At 36.9% G+C, this 13692-nt stretch overlaps 1 protein-coding gene across 1 annotated transcript in view; it reads right to left on the bottom strand.

Annotated features, from left to right (window-relative positions):
- The window catches only part of Iswi (nucleosome-remodeling ATPase imitation SWI), a 473510-nt gene that overhangs the window by 185201 nt on the left and 274617 nt on the right, over window positions 1-13692 (bottom strand). Inside the window, exon 13 of the mRNA XM_090385082.1 lies at window positions 8619-8771. Within this exon, the coding sequence (XP_090241208.1) occupies window positions 8619-8771 (153 nt within the window). The remainder of the gene's footprint in view (window positions 1-8618; window positions 8772-13692) is intronic.

Here is a 13692-nt window from a genome sequence, read left to right on the forward strand (position 1 = left end):
CTAGAAAAAAAATTTATTAAAATTCATCAATTTAATATTTTAATTTAATCAAATGAGTTTAAAAAATAAATCAATAGCAATCTCATTATAAATAATGGTGTAAGAAATGAGAAACATGACACCATGCAAGAAACCAAGTAATAATGTGCAGTAAAATAATAAATAAATAATAATGTAAAACTGCATTATAACAACTGAATAAATGAAAAGCACAGGATAGTTGTAGACTATCATGAGACACTATTTTACAATATGTAACAAAAACCATTGATGCGGAAAGGACAGACAAAAGCTTAAAAAGAGAAATCAATAACAAAGAGGACTTATAAAAAAAAAAAAAAAAAAGGAGGTAGTTCCTTTCAAACATGAAAACAAAAGAAGAGCGTGCATCACATAGGCACCTTACTTGATTAAAGTAGAAAAGTCTCAGCAGAAGTAATAGAGGAGCTGAGCAGCATATGACAACGAGCTGTAGTTGAAAGATCATTCGAACCATGGGGGAATGCAAATTAAGTGCTGTTATTCAGAAGTTTAATGGCACAAAAATTGTTGGGCTATACTGTACCACTCATATGGATTAAGTATCAATGCCTGTTATGTTCCAGTATGTTCACAGCAATATATGAGCAATGGCTGTCAAGAAATGCTCTATGTATTTCTTCTGGATGTGTTCTACATTATGTGAGGTGTGGCTATTAAATAATGAGACTGTTGCAATAAAATAAATATAATGAAATATTCCATTATATTTATTACAAGTTATCCCCTCCAAAGTAATTGCCTTGGGACTGCATACATTGCTCCATAAGTTTCTTCCAAGCACTGAAACATTTCTGCAGGCTGATTTTTTTCTGAATTTCAGTGAACTGAAAATGGGTTCACTTAAATACACTTTTCGGTTTGTGGAAGAGGAAAAAAAAAAAGGTCAGGGGCTTGTCTGGCAAGTAGGGTGCATGTTCATACATTTGTGTTTTTTTTGGACAGAAACTGGCCAAAAAGAGAGCATGCTTATGTACTGGAGTACTGTCTTGATGGAGCATCCGACCATCCTTCCCACAGTTCAGGTATCTTCCCCAAATTTTTTCACACAGCCTCCTCAGAACTTCAATGTATCATGAATGACTGGCAGTCTAATTTGGTAGGACATATTTAGCCATAATAATTCCTTTAGTATCGAAGATAACTTATTAATTTTCATTGTTAATAATTACAACATTTTAAATGGAAATCATGCCCCAGACTAGAGCAGCAAAGCAACTTGCACAGTGTAGCAGGAGTCTTGTGGTTCAATGGAGAACCAGATGGGGGGATTCTCCAATGCATCACAGCCTAAAAAAATGTGTAATCTGTGAAAGGTTTGTGGGCCTTTTTGGAATAGGACATGATGTAGCCAAGGAAAATGTCTTTGTGTGCTAAGTGCAGAGAGTGTGTGTGAAGAAATTAAGTGCCAACTAAGGATTCTGATGGATATCTATGAGAGATGGAGTAGGACTGAAGAGATGGGTCCCCCATTCTAATTCCCTCGGAGGAATTAAAATGGAGGACCCATCTCTTCAGCTCTCAGCTGCCCAACTCAATGCCAGAGCTCAAACTTGTGCATCAGGCAACACAGTGGCAATCTTCAGGGCAGAATGTGCTGGTCCCACAGGAGCTAGTTATTGTTGGTTGCTCTGTTGTCAGGAAGATGGGAAATATGTTGTGCAAAAAAGGATAGGATTGTAGAGTAGATATCATCTTTTAAGGGCACAAAGGGTGATATTGTTGTATACATTGGCACTAATGACATTAAGAATAGGAGATCTGTGGACTTAATTAAAAAGTACAAGTCAATGTTGAAAAAACAGCTGAGAGTTAGGGTTAAAATTTTCAGCAATTCTGCCCAGATACAATAGGAGGGAGTATATGATGAGAGACTTGTCAATTAATTCAGCATTGGAGAGATTGTGCAAGGCTCGTAGGGTAGAATTTTCCCCTCCATGGTCTGTGCTTTTTAACAGGAGAGACTGTTCTTACAGGTATGGGATACACTTAAACAGAAAGCGTGCAAGAATATTTGCTGATGCTATTGAGGCATTTTAGGTGGGTCAGAAAACTGCTAGCTTTGGGGGATTCACAGTAACCACAGGCAGAGGTGAAAGTGAATCTTGCACTGCTTCTACTGGGATGAGTAACAGCCAGGAAAGCGAGGTGTTGGAGATATCAAGGACTACTGGGAGTCATCATGGAACAAGTAAATAAATGGGTTGTGTTAAGCTCATTCTTATAGAGTGTAGTAAATAAATGTGATGAATTTCGGGTGTTGGTGTAGACATCAAAGGCGGATACTGTTGGGATATCAGAGACATGGTGTCACACACAGATAAGGAATTGAGAATTGGAATTTCGGGAGTACAATGTGCATAGAAAGAATAGACTGGATAGAAACAGGAGCCACATTAGAAACACATAAAATCTAAGTAAGTGCATCCTGTTGATATGGGTGGACAGCATTAGCATTAATAGAGGCATACGATGCAAGAAAGAAAGCTTATGCAGCATCAACCAAAAACAGTGCAGTGGTCAGTCAGTTCAGTCAAAAAACCAAAGGCCGTGCAGTGTTCAGTCAGTTTGGTGTGACATAAGCACTGTGAAAGCAAAAATGAGAGCAGGAATGTGTTATAGGCCAAATGACGCTGATGAGTATAACAAATAACTGAACACAGAAATAGAGTGGGCCAGTAAATCAGATAGTCTTATAATGGGGAATTTTAACTCTCCAGATATAGACTGGAACTTGTAGATTGGTCACTCACACACCAGAAAGACTTTTGTGGATTTATTGACGATTGTTTTCTACAGCAGCATGTTCAAGAGGCAACCAGCAGGAGTTGATCTAATTATGAGCAGTGATTACTCATGCATTAAGAATCTGCAGATAAAGGACCCACTAGGTGGCAGTGACCACAGTATACTGATGTGGGATGTACTCAAAGATGTAAATACTATCAGAGGTAAAGGAAGGGTTTTTGCTTTCATAAAGGTCACTACAGTGGTCTCACACAGTTTTTAAATTCTACACAACTGATAACGTTACCAATAGCAAATTCTAAATGGGAAGCATTCAAGGAATTAATCTTCGAAGCTACTAGGCTTTTCTTTCTAAGAAATACTGTTCAAGGTTTAGGTCTAAATGATGAACTAATAATACTCGTAGCAGAGAAGAAAAATGCATGGGTGATACATATAAAGTATCAGGAGACAAGAATGCCTATGGTATATAAGATAGTCTTTAATCAAGTGACAAAGAATGTTAGGCAAGCAAAGCAGAGTAGGAGAAGACTTTGGCAAAGGATGCAAAGAAAAACAGTAAAGACTTCTTTACTTATGTAAGCTCTAGAAGAAAGGGGATGAATCAGATTGGTCCGAGTGTTGATGATTATGTTCAGATAGCTGATAATCGGAATGAGTATTTTGCATCTACATTCACATGAGGAGTCATTAAGGGAGGAAAATGTCAGAAGTTTATAAAACTTTAACATGATGCTTAACTATTTTGTAATAACTGAGAGCAAGTGGGGAGAAGTTGTTGAAGTTAAACAAAAGAAAGGCACCTGAGGTGGATGGGATCTATAATACAGTTATATTAAGTTATATTTATATTTCCCTCAGTTTACATTTACAGTTATAATTATTACAATTATATTTGCCTCAATGATCCCCACCAGGGCAGTGGTGGTGCTAACTGGGCAAATTACTGCCATAGGAGCTGGCTGTCTCTCTGCACATCTTATGGCCAAGCTTCTTTATATTCTTTACCACTGATTTCTCTAAGCAGAGTCATTGTACTAGTTTTCCTCCACTGGCAAATTATAGACATATTTCATGACAAAATATTTCCAGCACACTGGAGTATGCAAGCCTGACAGTTTATGGTTAGAAACTGCAAAGTGGTGTGTCGAATTTTTACCAACAGCATAAGAGTACCTGGATTTTAATTTTGTTCCCCTTTGCAGGGTATCCCTTTGGTCCATTGCTAAAATTTCAAGGCATTAAATGACTTTTTAATTTTGACTGGAATGGTATAAAACACTCCAATCGAAAAAATGAGAAAGAAAGGCACAATTCATTCCTACCACTGGGGCTGGTTCTCCTTCTGCATAAGTTGTGGTAGTGTTTTCCATGGAAAATTTTTGAGGACCACTAAACTTTTCAAAAATGGTGAAGTGACTGATATTAACAATGTCAAAGTTTTATCAAAGATATAAGAGGAATTCTAAATTAACTTTTTAAGAAGGAAAAAAACAAGAGGTGATCAAAGAAGATCAAAAGATGACTTGGAAGCTTAACTTCTTTCACGGAAAATATAATAAGAGTCACTGTTTAAAGAAGTAAGGCAGGACAAATTACACAGGAATGCAATTATACTGCTATAACAGTATGGATTTGGTAAGGAGCAATCTTTTCTGACATATCTGAATGAACACTATGATGCAGTAACAAAGCAACAAGTGGGAAAAAAAAATTTTTTTGAGGTTATATACTTGGACGTTGGGTAGGAAAGCTTTTGATACTGTTGCGCATAAAATACTGCTGTATAAATTGGAACAGTGCAGCATTAAGGGCAAGTTACTGCCAGGGATAAAGGATTAGTTAATCGGGAGAAGACAGAGATTGGTTATTAAGGGAATAATGTTATGGACTCTTTATGGACTATTGTTGCTAGTGAACTTTCCCAGGGTTCACTGCTGGGGCCATTGTTGTTTTCTATATTTATTAATGACATTGATGAAGTTATATCAGGCTTAATATTTAAGTCGGCAGATGATACAAAGGTTGGCAAGGTGGTTAATGACAATAATCAAGGTAAGCTACTGCAACAAGATCTAGAAAAATTGGACAGATGAGCTGAGAAATGGTTAGGCACTGATCGTGGGCAACAGTAATCCCAGAATAACATACCAAGTGAGTGTGTGGTACTATACTCAGGGTAGCAGAAACTGAAATAGACCTGAGGGGTAATTGTGCAGTCAATAATAAAGTTCTCTGAGCAGGGCAAGGCAGCTGCCAGGACAGCTCATGGGATTTTGTCAATGACATACAATAACTTTGTCAATGGGCACTGCTCTTCGTGGACTAATGTTATTAGTGGAGTCCCACAGGGTTCGGTATTGGGTCCACTGTTGTTTTGTATGTTTATCAATGATACTGATGAAGGTATATCAGGCTTAGTGTCGAAGTTTGCAGATGACACAAAGGTTGGCAGGGTTGTTAATGACAGTAATGGCAGTGTGCTACTGCAACAGGATCTAGAAAATTTGGGAAGATGGGCTGAGAAGTGACAACTGAAGTTTAACATTGACAAATGCAAAGTACTTCTTATGGGTAGAAGTAGCCCCAGAGGAACATACTAACTGTGTGGTACTACACTTAAGGTGGTAGCAAATTAAAAAGACCTGGGAGTAATTGTGCAGTCAGATATGAAGTTTTCTGAGCAATGCAGACAGGCTGCCAGTGCAGGTCATGGGGTTTTGTCAATGATATACAGGAATTTTGCTAACAGGGAACATACTAACTGTGTGGTACTACACTTAAGGTGGTAGCAAATGAAAAAGACCTGGGAGTAATTGTGCAGTCAGATATGAAGTTTTCTGAGCAATGCAGACAGGCTGCCAGCGCAGGTCATGGGGTTTTGTCAATGATATACAGGAATTTTGCTAACGGGGAAAAGGAGGGAGGTGATTGTCCCTCTGTATAAGGCAATAGTCAGGCCACATCTTGAGTATTTCGTACAGGTCTTGAGGCTTCATTTTAGGAAGAATGTAGATTTGTTGAGCATGTACAGAGAAGGGCAACAAGATTGGTGAGGGGAATGAAGGGATCCTCTTACCAAGAGAGGCTTAAGTTCTGCAAATTGCAGCGGCTGGAGACTAGGCACCTGTGCGATGATCTGATTGAGGTGTATAAGGCCTTGAATGGTTTGAGCACTGAATTCTGATGGGATCCTTCAAACTTTTCAGATTACGAACCTAAGGGGACATAAATTCAAATTGAGGAAAAACAGATGTAGAATAGATGTGCGGAAATTTGCCTTTAGCCAGCGGGTGGTTAATTGCTGGAACAAACTTCCATCTGTCGTTGTGGAAGTTGATAGGTTAAATAAATTTAAGGAGGAACTGGACAACAATTTATTTAACCTATCAACTTCCACAATGACAGATGGAACAACAATTCCCTCTACCAAATACGGAGATTGCGGAAAGGTCAGGGAATGACCACCACATATCCCCCGGAGCAATATGGCCTTAGTTGCTAATGCTCCTAAAAACCAAACAACATCAACAATTCCCTCTAGCAGCTTTAACTGATAGAGGGAATTGTTGTGTAATTTTTTTTTTTTTGGATGATGCTGCATAAGCTCATACGCTTGCTTTCTTGCATCACATGCCACTATTACTACTACTTTGCTATCAGCAGGGATAAGGAGGTGATTTATCTCATTGTACAAGGCAATGGCTACGCTGCATCCAAGTATTGAATAATACAGGCGTGGAGGTTGTTGTTGTGATGGGGGTTTAATGGCGCATGAGCTGCTGGGGCTATAGTGCGCCTATTCATAGGAAAATAATAAAAATCAAATTTCAGATAGAATCAATTTATGGTTTTTTAGAGTGATGTTTTAAAATTTATGATACAATCCAATTTTTTTCAAAAAAGAGAAGAATTCGTTGATGTTTGCATTGTCACCTATAATATTTTTTAATGTCTTCAGTTCCGGAAGATTTTTTTAGGGAAAGGAGGATGGATATTCTGTCCTGATCATAGTGAGGGCAGTCAACGAGAATGTGTTTGACTGATAAGTGCGAGGAACAGTGTGGACAATGAGGAGGATCCTCTCCTGTAAGTAGGTGAAGGTGAGTCAGATATGTATGTCCTATCCGTGCTCGTGCAAGCACTACTTCTTCTCTTCGTACTGTTTTGGTGCTAGAGCACCAAAGCTGTGGATCCTGTTTCAACTGATAAAGTTTATTATTGCTTTGGGTGTGCCATAACTCTTTCCACATCGCAAGACATGTTGTTTGTATCATATGATTATAGTCATAGATTGGAATAGGAGCAAGGGTTAAATCATAAGTTGATGGATTTTTGGCAGTTTTGTCAGCGAGTTCATTCCCTTTTATCCCCGAATGGGCTGGGATCCAGCAAAAGGTCACTGATTGATGACGTTCCTCAATTTTTAATAATAGGCTTCTGATTTGGTTTAATATAGGATGAACCTTATAAGAAAAGTTTTGTATTGCTGTAATTGAGCTTAGAGAGTCAGTGTATACAATATATTTTAGAGATGGGTAGAGATTCAGGTTTTCTAAAGCTAACTTTATTGCATGAAGTTCTGCAGAGAAGCTGCTATACTCAGGTGGAAGGGAAGCAGAAATGATTGTAGAGGGAAATACTGCTGCTGCTCCCACAGCTGAGTGTGATTTGGAGCCATCAGTATATATTGGCAATAAACTAGCATATTTCTGAATATGGCTTGCATGGAGTTGTTTCACGTTGAGTGACGGTAGAAGATTCTTTCCCCATTTTTGAAGATAAGTATCACAAGTAAATTGTGGAGGTGTCCAAGGTGGGTGAAAGCATTTCACTACGTCTAGGTGTGGAGGCCTAATTTTAAGAAAGATATAGATCTGCTGGATTGGGTGCAGAGAAGGGCCATGAAACTGGTGAAGGGATCAAAAGGGTGGTCTGACTTACCAAGAAAGGATTCAGTTCTGTAAATTACAGCAACTGCAAAGTGATCTGATTGAAGTTTAAAGGCTATGAAGGCTATAAAGGCTATAAAGGCACAGAGCAAGCTCAATGCTGATAGCATTCTTCCTCTTGCTAAGACACATGAGAGGGATATAAATTCAAACTTAGGAAGGACAGATGTGCCAAAGTTTTAGTTAGCTGGTGGCTGACTGTTGGAACAAACTTCCAACAGTTTATACAAATTATTGGAGGGGATGATGGGCAATGTGGGAAGTCTTATTTTTTGGCTGAAACATTATCAGATTGCTTTCTTGCACCATTTACCATTACTAATACTAATAGTTCGAACCTGTTTAAAGCAAATTGGACATGTTTGTTCCTTTGAAGTTTGAATCGAAAAGTTTTTACTATATACATTTCATATGCTTTCAGCACATTACATTAAAGTGGAAGGGGGCACACATACATGTGCATTATCATGAAAGGTATGCACCACTAAGGGTGGAGGTTAAGATCCTCCTTAATTCCCTCTATCCACCCTATCCCCAAGAAACCAGGGATGGATGTACTTTTAGGAAAACCCTAGCGATTTAATCTAGAGATTTGAGATGATATGGGCCTTAAAAGCTAGCACAGTCTCTTTAGATAATTACAATTTCTGCCATGCTTCCATTTGTTATGTTGCAGGTTACATATCATTCTGGGGTCATTTAATGAGTGAATTATCCTGTGTTACATACAGATAACCCAAAACAGTGTATGAGCAGCTTTAACTGATAAATGCACACCATATAAAATATATAAACAAATTTATTTTTGTAATTTAAACAAACAGTAAAAACATTTCTTTAAAATTAAAAAAATCTCTCTCTTCTCTCAGTATTACTCACCATGGCCTGTAAATCAACTTGTGGATTCCAATCAGAATCATAAAGAACAACAACATCAGCCGAAGCAAGATTTATCCCTAGACCTCCTGCACGGGTACTCAGCATAAAAAGAAACTTTTCACTGTCTGGCTTGTTGAATTCATTAATTTGGAGCTAACAGTACCAAAAAAAAAAAAAAAAAAAGTACAGAATAAATATTCAGTGTGTGAATATTATATATACAAACTCAAAAACAAGTTTAAATATGTATATGTTCACTTAGCTACAGAGTATGATGTCTCATTTTTACCAAACTTGGGGAAACAGTTCAGGATGCATTGAATAGATTTTAGAAAAATTCTCTTTCAGCAAATATAGCCAATAAAATGGCACCCAGTTACATACAGTAGACTCTCGATTTTCCGGGATAGATGGTAAAATAAAAATCCTGGATAATCGATTTCCTGGTTAATCCAAAAATACAGTAAGTTCCCGACATACATTCCAGCACCTCTTATGTAAGTCGAGTTTTACATAACTCGGGAATGACTAATAAAACATTGCTCCTATATCCATGATATGCCAAAATTACCAAAACCACATAATATCCTCAGAAGAATGAAGAAAAATAGTTATATATATATATATATATATATATATATATATATATATATATATATATATATATATATATATAGAAAAATAGTTATATATTTTTAATTAGTTCAATTAAAAACTTTATCTGGGGACAGTGGTGAAGTTGCTGGAGTGGTACATAAGAAAAGAAAACATTAAAGGAAGAAACTGTACAGTAAAAACTGATATGTATTTCATAGCCTTGGTTATCATAGTTGACTTCATTGGTGCTGACCCCTTCACCACTTCTCGTATTCTGTCTTTCCACTTTATTATTGTGTTCACTGTTGACACTGACAAATTTAAATTCCGCATGATAGTTGTTCATGTATGACCATTTTTAAACATCCTTATTTTAAATTTCTGATCCAAATCGATCACTTTCCTTTTGTTGGTAGATGTACTAGTAGCACTGTCACTAATTCTCTTAGTCGACACCATAATAATGGTCAAAATGAAATTTTCTATAAAGAACTTTACAGGGTTAAGGCGAAAACTCACTATTATCACCCCACGCGAGCTCACATTTTACTAAAGCACATTTCTCCAGGTAACTGCCATAAAACAATAAAAACAATTTGCACTTATCGGTTTATTGGGCTTTTCTGTTAGTGCATATAATTATAAATGGGTAGTAAGTTCGATCTTATTCCATTTGCAATAATACCGATAGCTGGAATTCTGGGGGATTTTACGTTATTATGGTGAAATGTGTATCCCTTTCACTGAGGGCGCCTCCGTAGGCAGGTGGGAAGGAGGAGCAGTGTGTAGCACACGTTTCTTGATTAGACTCGGGGTTCGAGCCCATCACCACCAAATACGGAGGATGCGGAAAGGTCAGGGAATGACCACCGCATATCCCAGAGCAATATGGCCTCAGTTGCTAATGCTCCTAAAAACCAAACAAACAAACAAACAAACAACCCGTTCACTGAAATCTTCAGTCATAAAAACAACCCTTTAAGAATCTTCTCTTCATTCCTATTTTTAAGCTTGTTACTCCATATCTCGCTTGTGCAATTTGTGCTGCAGTGATCGTCATTATTGATTGCTTATTATTATTCTGTTTTAAATTTTACAATCCTAAAAAAAAAAAAAAAAAAAAAATTGAGCGAAAAAAATTAACGTAAGTTTGAAGTTACACGAGTCAGGGACTTACTACAGTATATCCAAAAATGTTCAGCAACTTACATAAAAAATATAGTGATAGATAAAAAAACTTACCACGACTACTCGCATGTCCAATGCGATGCTTCCCTTTATTTTTTACAATTTCGTGCATGGTTTGGTCACCAACGTTATAATGGTTCTTTAGAGATTTAACGGATGCACCATTTTCAAACTTTTGATCAAGTTCAAGTTTTTGTTTAATTGAAAGTGCAACTCATTTGCATTTACTCGATCATTTTTGCGATTTCTAAACAAAAACAAACTTTCGTTATCCCTGACATAAATAATGAAAAATTTTCTCTTTGCGGTGTGACGAAAAACAACGATTGAAGAGACGCCCTAAAATAAACTAAACATTTGTTTTCTCTCTCTCTCTCTCTTTTTTTTTTCATTTCAATTTTTAGCATAGAGTGTGAAGACAGTGGGGGTTGCAAGATAATCTCCCAATAACGACTTTATAACGCCCTGCATGTCGCTTATTTATGACTTTCAAAACATCTGTTTATACCTATTCTAGTTATTACTTGAATTTTATGATTTCTGGCTGATTTTTTTATTTTATTTTTTTATTTGGAGTCTTGAAGTGTCCCAGTTAAACCAAGAGTCTGCTTGCGTGCGCGCGCTCTCTCTTTCTCTCTCTCTCTCTCTCTCTCTCTCTCTCTCTGTGTGTGTGTGTGTGTGTGTGTGTGTGTCGTGTTAGTTCTTTGCGATTTAATGGTGGTACTCAATTTAAAGCAAATAATGAGGTATTCTACTATTATTATATTTGTCAAATTGCATTGTTTACATAAGAAGACAACATATAAATAAAAAAAACAATGGAAGGAGAAATTCTTTAGGAAAATGATGGATGGCAAAGCATTACAACACCAGTTTTAACTAGTGACACTAAAGATTTAAAAATTGTTTATTACAAATAAAGGGGTGAAAAAATGTGATACTATTCAGCTTAATATGAAGCTTAAGCCCACTTAGTGTTATTAGTGGCAAATGATGTAAGAGAGCAGTAGCCAAACAAAAAAATAAATAAAAATAAACAACCACTTCCCACTTTATCTCCTCTAATAGTCTTTTTACATCTATATATGTATATCAAAAAAAAAAAAAAAAAAAGAGGATTATCACTATTGATAGGCATAATAAGAACAATTAATTATATACAAACTAGTCGCTTATGAAATATAGCTACAATAACTGACTATGGCATTTTCATAATTGGTTATATGCAAATTTGTTGATTATAAAATGTACAATAGTGATTGAGGGGAAGTATTCCTCAGGAAGTATACACCCCCCCCCCCCCAAATTTTCTTATCAGTTTTGCAATCATCTAATTTGCATATGATCGATTAGGAAAATGCCAAAATCGATTATTTTGATTATTCATCACAATTTATTACTTCAATACATAACTCCTGAACATGCCCAGCTGGCAGTGATATATATAAGATTCTTATTTATCACTGCTTTGTGATAAATAAGAATCAAATTTTCTGGAAAATCTGTATGCAATGCTCAGCATTACAGAGCAATGAAAGTATTGACACCTATAAGCATCTTCAAATTAATCTGTAATTCACCTTGCTTGCTCTTTTCTGCACAGTCAGGAGTAAGCATGAGAAAACTCTGTGGCTAAAGAGAGCAAATAGCAGGACAAGCAATTGTTCATGTAAGTGAATATAAAGAAGAAAAGAACAACCTTGTATAATGAATGCAGGAAAGTGTTAGATTTATTACAAAAACTTTCAAGTCTAAATGCAATCAATCTGCCTGGAGATGGTATAAATCTAATAATTTTGAAGGCGGTAACAACAGCCTTCAACCATTAAGGTTAACCACAAAGACATTACTGGAACTGATAGAGAGATTTCTCTGGACTGGAGAAATGTCAACGTATTGATACATGTGGTTCCACGAGCAAAGTGGGTAACTATATATTGGTTAGCCTGATATCAGCAAAAAAGGAAAATCATGGAGGAAATTACAAGGACAGAATTCTGAAGGGAATTAGACTGCAGAGGTTTATTAAAGATCAGGTTAATAAAAATCATGTTTTATTAACCTGGATAGCTATTTTGAAAGTTACTGAACAGCTGGATATAGGAAATGATTTTGACTGTTTATTCAGATTTTAGCAAATCTGAATAAACAAGTATTTGACTCTCTCCTGAAGGACAGAGTCAAATACTGTTTAAGTTCTAACATGTCAGGATTATTGGTCTACAATGAATTGCAGATTTCATGCCAGACAGGAGGCAGAGCATTGTGATTAATTAATGGTTACTCTTCATATTGATCTAATTTTAAAAGTGGGATCATCCATAACTCAGTTCCAAGACAACTGCATTTTTTGAGTTTCTTAAATAACATCAACAGAGAGAGAGAGAGAGAGAGAGAGAGAGAGAGAGCATAATGCAAAAATTTACAGATGGTGCAAACATTGGGAGCATGTTCAATGATTGGTACAAAGCAGCACTCCTTCAGAACAGGGCTTCAAAGATAGCAGACATGTCTTAATGCAGCAAAATGCAGGATTTTTACAACTGGGAAACAGAAATCCCAAATTACTTATATACTGGGGCTAAAATTGGACTCAGGGGAAGTACCCATGGACTGGAGATGTGCAAATGTGACCCCAATTCACAAAGGAGGATCAAAGGGCGACACAAGTAATTATAGACCTGTTAGTTTAACTTCTGTTCCTGGAAAATTAATGGAGGCACTGGTTAAAGAAGCACTGCAGGATCATCTAGACAAGACTTCAGTTATAGCTCAGACACAGCATGGTTTTGTTAAGGGGAAGTCTTGCCTGACCAATTTGATTGGATACTATGATGCAGTCACAAAAGGACTGGATGCAGGGAATAACTTTGATATTATATACTTGGATCTTAGAAAGGCTTTTGATACTGCTGCACATGGAAGACTGCTGCACAAATTGGAGCAGTGTGGCATTGGAGGCAAATTGCTGCTATGGATAAAGGCGTGGTTGAGGGGGAGAAGACAGAGAGTGGTAATCAATGGACACTGCTCATCGTGGACTAATGTTATTAGTGGAGTCCCTCAGGGTTCAGTATTGGGTCCATTATTGTTTTCTGTATTTATAAATGATATTGATGATGTATATCAAGCTTAATGTCCAAGTTTGCAGACGATATGAAGGTTGGCAGGGTTGTCAAGGACACTACTGACACTATGCTACTGCAACAGGATCTGGAAAGGTTAAGCATATGGGCTGAGAGGTGGCAAATGAAGTTTAACATTGATAAATGTAAAGTACTACATATGG

Source organism: Mastigoproctus giganteus, chromosome 11 (genome assembly GCF_048544385.1).
Source record: "Mastigoproctus giganteus isolate SK-2022 chromosome 11, ASM4854438v1, whole genome shotgun sequence".
NCBI lineage: Eukaryota > Metazoa > Arthropoda > Arachnida > Uropygi > Thelyphonidae > Mastigoproctus > Mastigoproctus giganteus.